We start from the raw sequence: 19168 nt of genomic DNA, 5'->3' as shown, positions 1-19168 counted from the left end.
ATTCCTAATGGTTAGCTGGTATTATTCAGGAATCCTTTATTCCTAATGGTTAGCTGGTATTATTCAGGAATCCTCTATTCCTAATGGTTAGCTGGTATTATTCAGGACTCCTTTATTCCTAAATAATTCCATTGGGAGGAAAGTGCTGAGCATATTACCTTAGAGACAGTGTGGGTTTTCAGCTAGTCAATAGCAACTCCACAAATAGAACAGGGACCAAGATTGTTCACCAGGTGTATAAAACTGAAGCATTTCCACTCTAGGTTAGTAGAGATATCAGTTAGCGTTATTCTTTCTAGGTTAGTAGAGATATCAGTTAGCGTTATTCTTTCTAGGTTAGTAGAGATATCAGTTAGCGTTATTCTTTCTAGGTTAGTAGAGATATCAGTTTGCGTTATTCTTTCTAGGTCAGTAAAGATATCAGTTAGCGTTATTCTTTCTAGGTTAGTAGAGATATCAGTTAGCGTTATTCTTTCTAGGTTAGTAGAGATATAAGTTAGCGTTATTATTTCTAGGTTAGTAGAGATATCAGTTAGCGTTATTCTTTCTAGGTTAGTAGAGATATCATTTAGCGTTATTCTTTCTAGGTTATTAGAGATATCAGTTAGCGTTATTCTTTCTAGGTTAGTAGAGAAATAATTTAGCGTTATTCTTTCTAGGTTAGTAGAGATATCAGTTAGCGTTATTATTTCTAGGTTAGTGGAGATATCAGTTAGCGTTATTCTTTCAAGAGAATGTTCCTGCATTAATGTGTGTGTTTGTGTGTCAGTGCCCAAATACCCAAATATGGTAATGAGAGGAAGCTCAGTAACCGACACTGGGAGAGGGAGAACTGGGCCGACATTCTGACGATTTTACAAACAGAGTGGACTAAGTTTTGTCCCTTTAAAGGTCCCTTACCCTTTGAAAAAAACAAATGCAGAGTTTAGGAAGAGTGCAAAGGGCGATTTGATTTATTGCACACACGCACTTCACAGAGTAGGCGTTCCCTAATGGAAATATGCAAATACAAACTCGAACGTGCCAATAGGATCTCACTAGCTGGTGCTTGTCTCTGCCCCCCTCCATGTTTGTTCTGCCCACTCAGCTTCACTGGCCTCCCATTAGAAATGACAGGCTGTGGTGTATCTTGGGTTAGTTATTAAAAAAGAAGAAGATATTTGTCAATGCACTCCATGACTGGGATCTCTATGCTAATTCCCGGACTAATCCATCGGAAATAAATGTATTTCCAATCTGACGAAGAATTGTTATTTAAGAAATCACTGATGCTAAAGATTTTTTTGTTTTATTCTGAGACAGAAAACCAAACCTCTCCTTTTCACGTGAACTCTCCGTGTGTACAGTCCGGACTGCTTGTCTCTCCTGCTCAAATTTATCATTTGACGTTGAAAACACAAAACAGAGATAATGGAACATTTCTGCTGTTTCACTTTGTTGTCCTAATCACTCTGTGCATCCCAAATGGCACCCTATACCCTACATAGCGCACTACTTTTAACCAGATCCCTATGGCACCCTATTCCCTATATAGCGCACTACTTTTAACAAGAACCCTATGGCACCCTATTCCCTACATAGCGCACTACTTTTAACCAGATCCCTATGGCACCCTATTCCCTACATAGCGCACTACTTTTAACCAGATCCCTAGGGGCCCTGGTCAAAAGTAGTGCACTATGTAAGGAACAAGGTGCCATTTGGGGCACAGCCTATTATATCACGTCAGAGGGCAACAATATGCTGATGACAGAGAGCATCATGGGAGTGGAAAAAGAAGGAACTATCGTATCTTGTTTTGGCAGAATCCACGGTGTGGCACCCGCCCCTGTGTGTGTTTGTGTGTGATTGTGTTACATGAGGCTGTATCTGCCGGTCTCCAGTTTGCTCTAGTTTATTCACTGTTTTGTCTGACCTGGAAAGACATGCAACGATGATTAATAACTTCAACCAGTATAGTAACTAATCCCCTGGACTGTTTCTCCCCTCAGCCCTGTGTCGTAGTATCACTGCTGTAGCAGCAGCAGCAACATATCACTTAGCAGACGCTTGTATCTACAGTACATGGAGTGCATTTGGACTACGTGTATGTGTTCCCATTAAGTACAGTAGTCTAAAACCACCATAGAACGCCGACATCCCCAATGGCGCCCTATCCCCTGGGACCTTGTCAAAAGTAATGCTTTATTATGGGGAATATGATGTCATTTGGGACGCATATTGTCTCACACCGCCTCTCCTCTTCTGTGTAACGGAGGACCCCCGGACTACAGAGGTGCCTGGGCCACGGACGGCTGGGCAGGCTAAGCTGCGACATGCCAATAAAACTTGATATGTGGAAAATGTCCTCCATCACCTTGATAATAGGCTTCTGTTGCACTACAGCCTGCCTGCCCTGGGCGGATGGATAAGAGGCTAGTAGCTGCATGGGAGAGTCTAGAGGAATAATTAAATGATATAAACATCTCTAGCCATCACGCCCTCCGCCTTGTGCCTCATGCAAACTTTATGGCCGAGCTTCCCTGCAACCGCAGCTGAAAAATTAAGTGGACAGCCTACTCTGACGAGCAACGTCACTGGCTGTGTTTAACCTTGCAGTATTTCTTCTGGTCAAATATCACACTCTCAATATTATTGTCCCTGCCTAATCTTAGGCAATATTTCCTGGTGTTTAGTGCAGGGTGTATTGTTGCTTTAACGTCAGATAAAACAATAAATGGTTTCCTTGTTTATGATTTGAGGGGGGAAATTAAATTGTTTCAAAGGAGAAATGTGCTGATTTATGATAACGTGCGACAAACAAAATAAAACAGGTTTTGTTGTGATTTCTAAGTGACTTTACTAGATGACGTTGTCATACTTGCCAGCTTGTTTCGGGGGCAATCTAGCTCATGATCCTGAATCAAACCATTATTTACAGCTACCAACTCTAACAGCCAAATGAAACACACGTTGTCGTTCAGTTTGACTTTTGATACAGAACTGGTTCAGTGAAAATGATAAAAGCATTTCAGCAGGCGCCAATGATTCGGTTCAGACTGATAAGTCTACTTAATACTCTTCTGACGTTCAACAGTTCTATTGAAAAAGTCATTTTTCAATACTGTTAAAATGCTAATATTTTCCAGAGTCCAGCTTCATTTAAGGACGTCAGCACATTCTGAAAAGCTGCTTTCTAAGTCTTGTTTTACAATCTTTCCCCTCATGAATATAGCATGAATAAACTATTTGATTAAAATGAATGCCAATGTTTGTCTGATATCAAAATTGTAGTCCTCGGTAATCTCTTTCCTCTCCCCCTAAGGTTAGGTTGAGGGATAGCAGGGTGCCCTGGGGGGAGGGGTGGGGGGGGGGGGGGGGGGGACAGACCTGAGGACTAGGGTTAGGATGAGGATTAGGGGTAGTGGAACACCCCTGAGGACTAGGGTTAGGATGAGGGTTAGGGTATAGTGGAACACCCCTGAGGAATAGGGTTAGGATGAGGGTTTGAGGAACACCCCTGAGGAATAGGGTTAGGATGAGGGTTTGAGGAACACACACCCCTGAGGAATAGGGTTAGGATGAGGGTTTGAGGAACACCACTGAGGAATACGGTTAGGATGAGGGTTAGGGGTAGTGGAACACCACTGAGGAATAGGGTTAGGATGAGGGTTAGGGGTAGTGGAACAGACCTGATGAATAGGGTTAGGATGAGGGTTAGGGGTAGTGGAACAGTCCTGAGGAATAGGGTTAGGATGAGGGTTAGGGTATAGTGGAACACCCCTGAGGAATAGGGTTAGGATGAGGGTTTGAGGAACACCCCTGAGGAATAGGGTTAGGATGAGGGTTTGAGGAACACCACTGAGGAATACGGTTAGGATGAGGGTTAGGGGTAGTGGAACAGACCTGAGGAATATGGTTAAGATGAGGGTTAGGGTATAGTGGAACACCCCTGAGGAATAGGGTTAGGATGAGGGTTAGGGGTAGTGGAACAGACCTGATGAATAGGGTTAGGATGAGGGTTTGGGGTAGAGGAACACCACTGAGGAATAGGGTTAGGATGAGGGTTTGGGGTAGAGGAACACCACTGATGAATATGGTTAGGATCAGGGTTTGGGGTAGAGGAACAGCCCTGAGGAATAGGGTTAGGATGAGGGTTAGGGTATAGTGGAACACCACTGAGGACTAGGGTTAGGATGAGGGTTAGGGGTAGTGGAACACCACTGAGGAATAGGGTTAGGATGAGGGTTAGGGTATAGTGGAACACCACTGAGGACTAGGGTTAGGATGAGGGTTTGGGGTAGAGGAACACCCCTGAGGACTAGGGTTATGATGAGGGTTAGGGGTAGAGGAACAGCCCTGAGGAATAGGGTTAGGATGAGGGTTAGGGTATAGTGGAACACCACTGAGGAATAGGGTTAGGATGAGGGTTAGGGGTAGAGGAACACCACTGAGGACTAGGGTTAGGATGAGGGTTAGGGGTAGTGGAACACCCCTGAGGACTAGGGTTAGGATGAGGGTTAGGGTATAGTGGAACACCCCTGAGGAATAGGGTTAGGATGAGGGTTTGAGGAACACCCCTGAGGAATAGGGTTAGGATGAGGGTTTGAGGAACACACACCCCTGAGGAATAGGGTTAGGATGAGGGTTTGAGGAACACCACTGAGGAATACGGTTAGGATGAGGGTTAGGGGTAGTGGAACACCACTGAGGAATAGGGTTAGGATGAGGGTTAGGGGTAGTGGAACAGACCTGATGAATAGGGTTAGGATGAGGGTTAGGGGTAGTGGAACAGTCCTGAGGAATAGGGTTAGGATGAGGGTTAGGGTATAGTGGAACACCCCTGAGGAATAGGGTTAGGATGAGGGTTTGAGGAACACCCCTGAGGAATAGGGTTAGGATGAGGGTTTGAGGAACACCACTGAGGAATACGGTTAGGATGAGGGTTAGGGGTAGTGGAACAGACCTGAGGAATATGGTTAGGATGAGGGTTAGGGTATAGTGGAACACCCCTGAGGAATAGGGTTAGGATGAGGGTTAGGGGTAGTGGAACAGACCTGATGAATAGGGTTAGGATGAGGGTTTGGGGTAGAGGAACACCACTGAGGAATAGGGTTAGGATGAGGGTTTGGGGTAGAGGAACACCACTGATGAATATGGTTAGGATCAGGGTTTGGGGTAGAGGAACAGCCCTGAGGAATAGGGTTAGGATGAGGGTTAGGGTATAGTGGAACACCACTGAGGACTAGGGTTAGGATGAGGGTTAGGGGTAGTGGAACACCACTGAGGAATAGGGTTAGGATGAGGGTTAGGGTATAGTGGAACACCACTGAGGACTAGGGTTAGGATGAGGGTTTGGGGTAGAGGAACACCCCTGAGGACTAGGGTTATGATGAGGGTTAGGGGTAGAGGAACAGCCCTGAGGAATAGGGTTAGGATGAGGGTTAGGGTATAGTGGAACACCACTGAGGAATAGGGTTAGGATGAGGGTTAGGGGTAGAGGAACACCACTGAGGAATAGGGTTAGGATGAGGGTTAGGGGTAGTGGAACAGACCTGATGAATAGGGTTAGGATGAGGGTTAGGGGTAGTGGAACACCACTGATGAATATGGTTAGGATGAGGGTTAGGGTATAGTGGAACACCCCTGAGGAATAGGGTTAGGATGAGGGTTAAGGGTAGTGGAACACCCCTGAGGAATATAGTTAGGATGAGGGTTAGGGGTAGAGGAACAGCCCTGAGGAATAGGGTTTAGGATGAGGGTCAGGGGTAGTGGAACACCCCTGAGGAATAGGGTTAGGATGAGGGTTAGGGGTAGTGGAACACCCCTGAGGAATAGGGTTAGGATGAGGGTTTGGGGTAGTGGAACACCACTGAGGAATAGGGTTAGGATGAGGGTTTGGGGTAGAGGAACACCACTGATGAATATGGTTAGGATGAGGGTTTGGGGTAGTGGAACACCCCTGAGGAATAGGGTTAGGATGAGGGTTTGGGGTAGAGGAACACCACTGATGAATAGGGTTAGGATGAGGGTTTGGGGTAGAGGAACACCACTGAGGAATAGGGTTAGGATGAGGGTTAGGGGTAGTGGAACACCACTGAGGAATAGGGTTAGGATGAGGGTTTGGGGTAGAGGAACACCACTGAGGAATAGGGTTAGGATGAGGGTTAGGGGTAGTGGAACACCCCTGAGGAATAGGGTTAGGATGAGGGTTAGGGTATAGTGGAACACCACTGAGGAATAGGGTTAGGATGAGGGTTAGAGGAACACCACTGAGGACTAGGGTTAGGATGAGGGTTAGGGGTAGTGGATAACCACTGAGGAATAGGGTTAGGATGAGGGTTTGGGGTAGAGGAACACCACTGATGAATATGGTTAGGATGAGGGTTTGGGGTAGAGGAACACCACTGAGGAATAGGGTTAGGATGAGGGTTAGGGGTAGTGGAACACCCCTGAGGACTAGGGTTAGGATGAGGGTTAGGGGTAGTAGAACACCACTGAGGAATAGGGTTAGGATGAGGGTTTGGGGTAGAGGAACACCACTGATGAATATGGTTAGGATGAGGGTTTGGGGTAGAGGAACACCACTGAGGAATAGGGTTAGGATGAGGGTTAGGGGTAGTGGAACACCCCTGAGGACTAGGGTTAGGATGAGGGTTAGGGGTAGTAGAACACCACTGAGGAATAGGGTTAGGATGAGGGTTAGGGGTAGTGGAACACCCCTGAGGAATAGGGTTAGGATGAGGGTTAGGGGTAGTGGAACACCCCTGAGGAATAGGGTTAGGATGAGGGTTAGGGTATAGTGGAACACCCCTGAGGAATAGGGTTAGGATGAGGGTTTGGGGTAGAGGAACACCCCTGTCTGACTGAAGAGCTTAGAGAAAGGGTTATTAAGGTAACAATTGTCTGTGTCTATATAAGGCCAACACTATTTTCAGACGCAATCTCTCGGGCGTAAGAGTGGCTAACTGACTAAACCAATGAATCAATGGATGAATGAATGATCCTCCATGTAATTTACATCTCAGAGATGGATCCTCACAACATTGTATTCCATAGCTTTCCTTGCTCTGGTGTCCATCTATTGCCTAAATGACATTAGAAACAAAGGGGAAGACATACTGTAGCATGTATTCCCGTTATAAAAAGAGGAGTCCATAATGAAGAACATGGTGCGTTAGTGAGATAGCCCTGTCTCTGTCTGTCACCTAGGAATACGGTTAATGACCTCTTATAAATGGTGGCTGTGCCAAGGGACGTTTTAATCATCTCTGTCTTTGTTTCCTAATTTAGTTTTGATTGGCTATGAAAATGCATCGCAGCACTCCGGATTCAGGTTCCAACCATCATCAGCACTTCCTGGTTGTGAGGGAGGGAACATACACCTAGATGCGCGCACACACGCACATGTGAGGACAGACACACACATGCGGGCACTCGCACACACACACACACACACACATTAATGCAGGAATATTCTCTTCAGGCAGCATGTGTTTACCCTTTCCTGTAAGCAACACAAAGAAGATCAAGATCAATTGTCACAGTCAAAGGAAGAAAAACGCTAACTGATATCTCTACTGACCTAGAAAGAATAATGCTAACTGTTATCTCTACTAACCTAGAAAGAATAATGCTAACTGTTATCTCTACTAACCTAGAAAGAATAACGCTAACTGATATCTCTACTAACCTAGAAAGAATAATGCTAACTGTTATCTCTACTAACCTAGAAAGAATAACGCTAACTGATATCTCTACTAACCTAGAAAGAATAACGCTAACTGATATCTCTACTAACCTAGAAAGTGGTTGATCATGGTTAGCCTCACTTACTAGAAGATACAACAGACTCTGGATATCCCTGTTGCAGTATTCCCGGAGTTAGGAGGGAACAAGTAGGAAATCCAGATGAATCAAACTCGGAATTTGTCAAAATCCTAGGAATTTACCAGAATTTTGCAACCCTAGTAAGGTATTCAGAGCAACTCATTCCATCTGAATATTTTCTTTAAACTGAAACCTCTCCAGAACACTCATCTCCTTCTTCGAAACCCCTCCGGAGATGTGACTGGCACGCCATCTCCACTTCTGCATACCTCCCTGCCCTTTTCTAGCTGTCGCAGGCAACTCATAAACTATAACTAAAGGGGACGAAGAAATGTAATAGCACGGCAGAGCTGTGTGTTATAGTTCACCAGGGGTCAATTTATTGCTCCAGCACAGCTCACTGGATTGCTATAAGAAATAAAGGCCTCGCGAAGTAGATTATGGGACTGCTGTTTCCCCTGCTAGGGATGGGCATTTGGGTGATTCCTCAAGAAATTACAGTGTATTTCGAAAGTATTCAGAACCCTTGACTTTTCCACATTTTGTTACATTACAGCCTTATTCTAAAATGGAGTGAATAGTTTTTTCCCCCTCATCAATCTACACACAATACCCTATAACGACAAAGCAAAAGACAGACATTTTTGCTAATTTATATATATAAAAAAATCAGAAATATAAAATGCACATAGGTATTCAGACCCTTTACTCAGCACTTTGTTGAAGCACCTTTGGCAGCGATTACAGCCTCGAGTCTTCTTGGGTATGATGCAGCAAGCTTTGCACACCTGAGTTTCTCCCATTCTTCTCTGCCGATCCTCTCAAGCTCTGTCAGGTTGGGTGGGGAGCATCACTGCACAGCTATTTCCAGGTCTCTCCAGAGATGTTCGATAGGGTTCAAGTCCGGGCTCTGCCTGGGCCACTCAAGGCCATTCAGAGACTTATCCCGAAGCCACTCCTGCGTTGTCTTGGCTGTGTGCATAGGGTCATTGTCCTGTTGGAAAGGGAACCTTCACCCCAGTCTGAGATCCTGAGCGCTCTGGAGCAGGTTTCCCTTCATCCTGACTAGTCTCCCAGTTCATGCCGCTGAAAAACATCCCCACAGCATGATGCTGCCACCACCATGCTTCACCGTAGTGATGGTGCCAGGTTTCCTCCAGATGTGACACTTGGCATTCAGGCCAAAGAGTTCAATCTTGGTTTCATCAAACCAAAGAATCTTGTTTCTCATGGTCTGAGATACATTTAGGTGCCTTTTGGCAAACTCCAAATGGGCTGTCATGTACCTTTTACTGAGGAGTGGCTTCCGTCTGGCCACTCTACCAGAAAAGCCTGATTGGTGGAGTGCTGCAGAGATGGTTGTCCTTCTGGAAGGTTCTTCCATCTCAACAGAGGAACTCTGGAGCTCTGTCAGAGTGACCATCGGGTTCTTGGTCACCTCCCAGGCCCATCTCCCCTAATTGCTCAGTTTGGCTGGCAGACATTTTTTGGTACCCTTCCCCAGATCTAAGCCTCAACACAATCCTGTCTGGAGCTCTACGGACAATTCCTTCGACCTCATGGCTTGGTTTTTGCTCTGACATGCACTGTCAACTGTGGGACCTTATATAGACAGGTGTTTGCCTTTCCAAATCATGTCCAATCATTTGAATTTACCACAGGTGGACTCCAATCAAGTTGTAGAATTATCTCAAGGATGATCAATGGAAATAGGACACACCTGAGCTCAAATTCAAGTCTCATAGCAAAGGGTCTGAATACCTGTGTAAATAAGGTATCTTTAAATAAATTAGCAAAAACATTCTAAAAACCTGTTTATACTTTGTCATTATGGGTTATTGTTTGTAGATTGAAGGATTTTTAAAAAATGTAATCAATTTTAGAATAAGGCTGTAACGTAACAAAATGTGGAAAAGGTCAAGAAGGTCTGAATACTTTTCCGAATGCTCTGTACAAGACCATGATTTGGGGGTTTTCCATAGAGGAGGGATTGTTGAGATATGTTTAACATTGTATATTAAAGCATAATTGAGACATAATGAATTGAAGATGGAATATTTGCGACATTTTGTCCTTACCCAGGCCTCATTTAAGACTCCATAATGTTTCATGTGTAGATGCTACCAAGCAAATGTTGGAATCATATGAAGCTTTACCGCTTGCTCTGTAATATGAGTAATATTTTGTTTTCATTAACAATTTTCTTACATTAATTTATAAAAAAATGAAAATTATAAAATATAAAATGTTTGATTTGGCACGTCTTTTTCTATATATTTTTTTTTACATAATATACTGGCATATCAAAGTTGCAGTGGGATCTCTGCTAGTTTTAATTAAAGTTAGGGCCCATTTTATTTGGGCTATCCTCGACTAAAATAAATATTGGTCGACCGAAAGTCGTCTGTTCTTTCGACCAATCAATTGGTCAAAATGTTTAAACGTGTATTTTTCCATATATAAACCACACCCTACTGTATGTGTTTTTAATAAAATCAACTATATGGATTAAGCTTGTCTAATGCTTTAAGCTTACTGTTGAAATAAGATGCAAATTCCTCAAGCGGGAGCCAGAGATCCAGACCCGACTATTCTCCTCCCACTCCTGCTAGCATTCACAGATTCTGCCATTTCTCTCCTGACGTTGCAGATAATAGGCTACACCAGGAGTGGACAACTTTTCTCATGTTGAATGACCGTTTATCTTACCATTTCTACCGATCGGCGTTTCAGTTATGGTTTTCATATGCACATTTTCGTGGAACAGTTTCATAAAATTTATAATAAAGTAATCATATCTCAAAATCATTGGCATGTGATTAATCGAAATTCTATCCAAATCTAAAAGAAAATGATACAAACCTAAAAAGTAACTTCTATTGTCATTGCCAACTATGTTAAAATAGCCTACATAAAGCCAACAAATAAATGCAGCCTGCAGGTAGGAAATATCCTGATAAAAATAAATATCATATAAATTACATTGGATACGCATGGCCTGTCTGCAACAAACTTGAAACATTGCATCGACTAATTAACGTGGGTCACACCCAAAGCTTGCGCTAGCGAACTTGCAACATTGTATAAAATATTCCGGTCCCTCAGTTTCCAGGGCCAGTGAGCTCAGGACAGACACAGCTGTAGGCTATTTGCACAAGGCATAAGAAGCACCAAAACCTTAAATTGTCTCCTGCTTCAGCTCCTGTTCCTCTTATTAAATATTAGCTCAAAAGTATTGTGGAGCTCCTGCACCTAAATATAAACAGTACCAGCACCCAAAATGAGTACGGGAACCTATTTCAGCCCTAGTCAAGCTCTGATAATTAGTAAATCATGTAGGCCTATTTTATAACGTTTCCACTGGATCAGAGCATGACATTTTTTCCCTTTCACGCTGAGTGGTTGTCGAAAGGGAGAGAGCTGGAAAGATTTTTGAGGAACTATTGTAATTCTCAATGGATGTAAAAACAGACTTTGTTTGCGGTGAAGAAAACATTACTCCACATGCCATTAGTGGTGGTGCGTTAAGCCAATCAGAAAAACTATCAGATCCCCAAATGAGCACATGTATATGCCTACATTTGCATGCAGGCCAGGTAGCCTATAGGTCTACTTCTATGCGTGCGCGTACTTACTCAACATTGACAGGAGCGCTCCAAACAAAATACAATGACAAAATTAACAAAACTCGTCAAAGAAATTAAATAAACTAAAACTTGTTTCTGTAAACAATGTGTCCACTCCAATAACGAGAACGGGAAGACTGGAACAATGATATTGATTCTATTAACCAAAATTACCATAACCAAAGTAACAAACATTGTAGATTAGAAATTATAGGAATTAACGGGAAATGTACTACTGGTGATATATACATGTAATGGTGAATTGATAGACACTAACAATCAAAAGCAAACAATTCACACAAATAAGTTATGAAACAATGAATGAGCACAAATTAGCGGGAGAGAGCGCATTCTGGAGAGAGAAGTTGCATTGTTCATCTGGGCTCATGGTCCATCCGTCATCTTCATTGGCCGTGCAGTATTTACGGTGGTATGGCCTTAGCAGAAGTCAGGGCATTCATACTTCTTGCGTTTAGGGGAGCAGTGCAGAGCTGTTGTGAAGGAAGCGAGTTTGTGTTTATACAGGATGTACCACCCCCACCTACCGTCAACTAATCATGTCAATGTGTAGCTCTACAGAGCCCTTCGCATTGTTCAAACATGTGGGAGACACAATGGCGATGCGGAACGGGGCTCGATTTGGCATCTGGAGGCTCCGCAATTGCTTCACACACACTCCATATAGATCCTCCCACCACATTTGCTTCACACACACTCCATATAGATCCTCCCACCACATTTTCGGTTCAAGCATGAATTGGCTTTTAGTCTAGGCCTCCTCAATGGATAAGTTCACTGAGATGGGCGCAAATATATATATACAGTACCAGTCCAGGGCGCTTTCTTTCTTTTTTACTATTTTCTACATTGTAGAATAGCAGTGAAGACATCAAAACTATGAAATAACACATATGGAATCATGTAGTAACCAAAAAAAGTTTTAAACAAATCAAAATATATTTTATATTCGAGATTCTTCAAAGTAGTGTCATGACGTTGCCCTGTTGGTGAGGTTTATGACCCCCATAAATACCTTTCCCACTTTTCTCTCTCTACTCTACAGAATGGACTCTTGGAAAGCCCTTTGTTAACATAGAGACAGTATGGTAACATCAAAAGGTTGGGAATGGAACAATCTTTATGTAATCCAACCAGTTGAAGGTGTCCGTTTGTACTTAGAGAATATGATGTCAGATCAGTTATTGTCTGGGACATTATATCTGATGATAGGACGACATAAACTGTGTCTTGGAAAGTCTACACATTCTAGTTATCAAATTCACGTGGAATTGTTGTGCAATTTAAATGTTTAAATATGAAACTATTTGTGAAAAGATGAAATGTAATTTTAGTTTTTAAAATGAGAGAATTGTTTTCATAAGTAAAATATGCTCAATCAGTGGCCACACCCACGTGAATAGGCATTGCTTGGAAATGATGAACCAACGCCTTTTCTACATTTCTATAAGAGCCCACGGGACCCAATTCACAGCAAACTAAGCCAACCTCTGCGCAAGCTCTGGTTGCACGACTACAACATAACCAAATTAAGATTGTGTTCCCGATGACGTGAGGACTGATGTCCGTACGTTTAAAAGGGCGAATTTCAACGTGGAGGTGACGATTGCCATCCTGGAAGGATGAATTTCGAGAATACCAAAATATAGCATGAGGTTACAGTATGGCAACTTGGTATGAACTTATTCACTATAGAAGTGATACATCCTAGACGTCGAGTTATCAGCAGCTGTAAACGTGCGTGGCCTAGGAAAGGACGGACAATCACTTCAGAACGACAGGGTACTACAACGTATCCGTTCTACCACACGACGATGGTACTACAACGTATTCGTTCTACCACAAGACAACAGACTACAACGTATCCGCCCAGAAATATTCTTCAAAGGACAAGGGAGATCACTGCTGGGCAACCCAGCCTTCCATCTTCAACCAATCTATCAAAGCGCAGCTCAGAGTAAATATATTTCTTGCATTTTCCTTTTTCGAATGGGCGGTTATTTAGAATGCATAAGAATCTGTAGTTACGATGGCATAGCTTCATAAGGACCGATAGAGACCCAATCCTTTTGTTCCTCAGTCTTCCCGCGCTTTCATTCAAAGCCAACCCCCTTTCTTTGTGCAACCAGCAGTCATACCGGTTTCGTCTGCTAGTGACGTTTTCTATTATTACATAATTAGTAATCAATGTATGATCCATCCTGTGTATGAATAATTATGTGTGATTATTTAGTAAATAAATAAATAAACAACATTTTGTTTTGCTGATTCATCTTGTTAGCCAGGGTTCGTGAAGATAACCAAGAATTTTACGACGTTCAGATGAGACTGAATAAGATGACGATTAATAATTGACTGCTATTGATATAAAAGATGACCAGGTCTTTAAGAGTTTATTCGGAAGGCAACAGCTCTATAAACATTCTTCCGTGGTGCCCCGACTTCCTAGTTAATTACATTTACATGATTAGTTTAATCAGATTTTATAAAATAGCATGCCATTTAATTTAATCCATAGTAAAAGACACGACAGTAGCCATCCTTTGCATTGATGACAGCTTTGCACACTCTACCCTCACCTCTCTCTCACCCTTTTATCTCTCTCTCTCCCCCCTCTCCCCCTCTCTTTCTCTGTATCTGCAGACCATGATGTGATTTTTGATACCTCCGTTATCACGCAGGAAGCAGACATGTGGCCCTGGAACTAGAGGCCTAGACCCTGCTCCTGCCTGCTGGATGCGAGCCCAAATCAATTAACAGCGATTTAATTCTCAGATAGCCTGATGCTAAATGGTAATTGCCTGAATACAGAGTGATCATACTCATAATGAAAACTGCTATTGGCATCATAAGCAGTGTATCGGCATTCACAGCTGCAGCTATTTCACTGGTAATCGCTGAAACATTGATTTACATTGACCCTACCAATTAAAGAATGAATGGCCCCTGAAGAGAGATGATTCATATTCTGATAAGGCTGTAGCTAATATCCTTGTTGACGTGTGCCTGGTAGGCCAGAGGCTAAGTGTAGAACCAGCTAATGAGTGATATGAGCTTATTTAATTGAAAGACTCCAGTCATATAAAGATCATTGGACTGTTACAAGAAGCATGCAGGCTAACAATGATTAACTTGGTTTCAAAAAGTCCCAGGAATAGAATGATAGTATTGAACCACTGGTTATGAAATTAAGCAGGGTGATTGCCATAGAATAGCACATACACAGAGTAATACTCCTCTGTCCAAGTCTGGACTAATACGGATTACATACTGGGTGTCAAATTGAATCAATCTGGGTGTTCAATAACTCAAAGAACAGTTGAAAATGACCCAATTTTGACGCTGACCCCAAGCTGAAAGAGCCCAGACATTTTAAAAGCAACCTTGGGAGTCTGTCATGGAGTCAGCGTTTTCAAAATGCCTCTGTCTGGCTGAATAATGTATCCTATGAATAAAACACATTAGTTACAAAACATATTGAATTATTCACTTTTCAAAGCCTCTATATACAAGATATTAGCTCTTCACTCATCGGGTCTCTGTGTCTCTGTGTCTCTGTGTCTCTCTCTCTCTCTCTCTCTCTCTCTCTCTCTCTCTCTCTCTCTCTCTCTCTCTCTCTCTCTCTCTCTCTCTCTCTCTCTCTCTCTCTCTCTCTCTCTCTCTCTCTCTCTCTCTCTCTCTCTCTCTCTCTCTCTCTCTCTCTCTCTCTCTCTCTCTCTCTCTCTCTCTCTCTCTCTCAAAAGATCTTGACATTTTAAACAGTGCTGTTCAGATAGGATCTTTGATGGGCTGGTACACACACATACACACACCAAAATGGATTCACACGCCAGTGTGTTGCTAAACGTGGCCTGCTAGCCTGCTTGCTGCTAATATTCCAATGCTAATGGCTCTGTGTTTTATTACACCAAGACTCTCTCAATCAGTGCCTGTGCTGTAATCAGTGCCTGTGCTGTAATCAGTGCCTGTGCTGTAATCAGTGCCAGTGCCTGTGCTGTAATCAGTGCCTGTGCTGTAATCAGTGCCTGTGCTGTAATCAGTGCCTGTGCCTGTTCTGTAATCAGTGCCTGTGCTATAATCAGTGCCTGTGCTATAATCAGTGCCTGTGCTGTAATCAGTGCCTGTGCTGTAATCAGTGCCTGTGCCTGTGCTGTAATCAGTGCCTGTGCCTGTGCTGTAATCAGTGCCTGTGCTGTAATCAGTGCCTGTGCTGTAATCAGTGCCTGTGCTGTAAGCAGTGCCTGTGCTGTAATCAGTGCCTGTGCTGTAATCAGTGCCTGTGCTGTAATCAGTGCCTGTGCCTGTGCTGTAATCAGTGCCTGTGCTGTAATCAGTGCCTGAGCCTGTGCTGTAATCAGTGCCTGTGCTGTAATCAGTGCCTGTGCTGTAATCAGTGCCTGTGCTGTAATCAGTGCCTGTGCCTGTGCTGTAATCAGTGCCTGTGCTGTAATCAGTGCCTGTGCCTGTGCTGTAATCAGTGCCTGTGCTGTAATCAGTGCCTGTGCCTGTGCTGTAATCAGTGCCTGAGCCTGTGCTGTAATCAGTGCCTGTGCTGTAATCAGTGCCTGTGCTGTAATCAGTGCCTGCGCTGTAATCAGTGCCTGCGCTGTAATCAGTGCCTGTGCTGTAATCAGTGCCTGTGCTGTAATCAGTGCCTGTGCTGTAATCAGTGCCTGAGCCTGTGCTGTAATCAGGGCCTGTGCTGTAATCAGTGCCTATGCTGTAATCAGTGCCTGTGCTGTAATCAGGGCCTGTGCTGTAATCAGTGCCTGTGCTGTAATCAGTGCCTGTGCTGTAATCAGTGCTTGTGCCTGTGCTGTAATCAGGGCCTGTGCTGTAATCAGTGCCTGAGCCTGTGCTGTAATCAGTGCCTGTGCTGTAATCAGTGCCTGTGCTGTAATCAGGGCCTGTGCTGTAATCAGTGCCTGTGCTATAATCAGTGCCTGTGCCTGTGCTGTAATCAGGGCCTGTGCTGTAATCAGTGCCTGTGCTGTAATCAGTGCCTGTGCCTGTGCTGTAATCAGTGCCTGTGCTGTAATCAGTGCCTGTGCTATAATCAGTGCCTGTGCTGTAGAGACAGACGGAAAAAATGAGTGTCTGAGCTACATCCCAATAAACATCAAGATGACAACAGAGAAAATGAATTTAGAAAATTGTTACATTGACATGCTTTAATTTCAGGTGTATCTCATCACACGTCAAGGCATCATTGCCAAGTGGTGAGAAACTCCAGTGAGGTGAATCTAAATGTGTTGTGGCCCCTGAGAGATCTACATGCAAGATACAATGTTTCTCTCTTGAGGGGAGAATAAATGAAAATCCATCAAATACTGTATGTTCCCATTACTGAGAGGTTGTGAGACCAGCAGAATACATATGGGATTCAGAATTCATTACACATTTGCATGTGTAAAAAGGTGTGCGTGTGTGTGTGTGTGTGTGCGTGTGCGTGTGCGTGTGCGTGTGCGTGTGCGTGTGCGTGTGTGTGTGCTATCCTAACTTTCAGTCATATCTCCCTTACTACCTTTCGTACTGCATCCACTGGTGAGCTCTACATAACTACATTTGGGGAAAGGAAGGGGCCTGTCTATGGAAGAGAAGCAGGACTTACTAGGGCGCAGTATGTCTCAGGTGGGTCTCCACAGGTGATGTTGGGTGGGTCCACCGTAACCTTCAGGTACTTGGTCATGTCCATGGCCTCAGGTTGGCAGGCCATATAATCCCAGGTGAGTCCTTCGTCCGTGTACACCTGAGACTTACACACGTCGTAGTGTCCCCAGGCAGCAGGGTAGTGCTGCATGGTCTGGCACACACTCGCCCACAGCGCCTGCAGTGTCAACAACAGAGGGAAACGCATGGCTGCCTCCTCTCAGACACGCTAGGTCTCTAGAAAAGGGCTGTTTCTTTCTCAATGAGGAATCACTGTTCTTCCTCTCTCCCGAAACAGAGACAGAGAGACAGAGGAAAAGGGCTTTGGAGTCTATGAAATAATCCAACCTTTACGGAGAGAGGAGCCAAGGAACTGTGACAGCCTGCCAGCCTGCTGTTAACAGCTTGACGAGGAGGAGGGCAAGGTGGAGGGGGAGGGGGGCAACACTTGTTTTGGTCTGGAGTCCTCTCCCAACTCCTGTCCTGGTCTCTGCCGTCTATCTCTCCGGGAGGGTGGGAACGAGGGGGAATCACGGTACGCCGAGGTACGGGGTTACTGGCCCTTCCAAAAGAGAAGAGGATGGAGGGAGGAGAAGTAGGTGTGGAGGAGCAGAGAGGTGACAGCCCCTGGAGGAGGCAGCCTTTTGACACGCTGATGGAGAGATGAGTGACAGGCCGCTCAGTTTTGTTTGCTGTCAATCATGTTTCTGTTCCGCCCGGCAACGCCACCCAGGCTCTGTAGGGAGCGAGGAAAGAGGAGAAAATTAGAGGGTGAATGCCAGGCGGGAGGATAGAGTTTGAAAGAGAGTGTTTGTGTGCGTGTGTGCGTGTGTGCGCGCGTGTGTGTGTGTGTGTGTGTGTGTGTGTGTGTGTGTGTGTGTGTGTGTGTGTGTAGATGGATAGAGTTTGACATTAGCAGGCGCTGACAGATCCTTGAGGTGGGGGTGCCATAGTGTATGTGTACATTACAGAGAGAGATTGGATAACCAAGGCCTGGGCCATCAAGGTGAATTGGATGCCTTTCATACTAAGCCCACACCTCACCTCACTTTGGCTATCACTTTTCATGGGTTTCTGTTCTACACCCCTCTCCCCAGGAGGACCAAGACTACCAGCAGCTCTTCAATTCATCTTCTTAAGCCTGTGTATAGGCCTCTCTGTCTAACACTGAGATGGGCTAAAAACACTGCCTAGCCTGAACAGGCCTCAGATGCCATGAAATAGGAAATGCCATCAGCTTTAAAAATATATATAAACATTTATTTTTTATTTGCTCACAACTTATTGCAAATGAATACAGTAATATCTATCTTATACCTACTGTAAAAGTACAATATTTTGTCATATTTTATTTGAAGAAACATTGTCATTCTCCAATCATTTGAGTCAGATGGTGGTACCTGTCTAACCCACGGAACTCTTCTACTCATACAGGCAGCAATAGAAACACATCTATTTTCATGAATGTAAAAAATATAATTCTGTTATATTTAAATCCATCATATCAATCATGATGACCATTAACGCTATGGGTGGAGATCTTGATTATATCCACCACTCTAGATGAGATGAGAAAGGGAAAGAGAGAGAGATGGTGGTGAGAGAGAGAGAGATGGGGATAGAGAGAGAGAGAGAGAGAGAGAGAGAGAGAGAGAGAGAGAGAGAGAGTGATGGGGATGGAGAGAGAGAGAGATGGGGATGGGGAGAGAGAGAGAGAGATGGGGATGGGGAGAGAGAGAGAGATGGGGATGGAGAGAGAGAGAGATGGGGATGAGAGAGAGAGATGGGGATGGAGAGAGAGAGAGATGGGGATGGAGAGAGAGAGAGAGATGGGGATGGAGAGAGAGAGAGAGATGGGGATGGAGAGAGAGAGAGATGGGGATGGGGAGAGAGAGAGAGAGATGGGGATGGAGAGAGAGAGAGATGGGGATGAGAGAGAGAGAGGGGGATGGAGAGAGAGAGAGATGGGGATGGAGAGAGAGAGAGATGGGGATGGAGAGAGAGAGAGATGGGGATGGAGAGAGAGAGAGAGATGGGGATGGAGAGAGAGAGAGAGATGGGGATGG

General features: G+C 44.2%; 1 protein-coding gene across 1 annotated transcript in view; it reads right to left on the bottom strand.

The window, feature by feature from the left end:
- LOC120050390 (netrin-G1-like) overlaps nucleotides 1-17310 on the bottom strand; it is a 239656-nt gene extending 222346 nt beyond the window's left edge. Inside the window, exon 1 of the mRNA XM_038996978.1 lies at nucleotides 17065-17310. Coding sequence (XP_038852906.1) covers nucleotides 17065-17310 — 246 coding nt within the window. The remainder of the gene's footprint in view (nucleotides 1-17064) is intronic.
- Nucleotides 17311-19168: the final 1858 nt, after the last annotated feature.

This window comes from Salvelinus namaycush, chromosome 7 (assembly GCF_016432855.1).
Source record: "Salvelinus namaycush isolate Seneca chromosome 7, SaNama_1.0, whole genome shotgun sequence".
Taxonomy (NCBI): Eukaryota; Metazoa; Chordata; class Actinopteri; order Salmoniformes; family Salmonidae; genus Salvelinus; species Salvelinus namaycush.
This window is presented reverse-complemented; position numbering and strand designations above follow the sequence as displayed.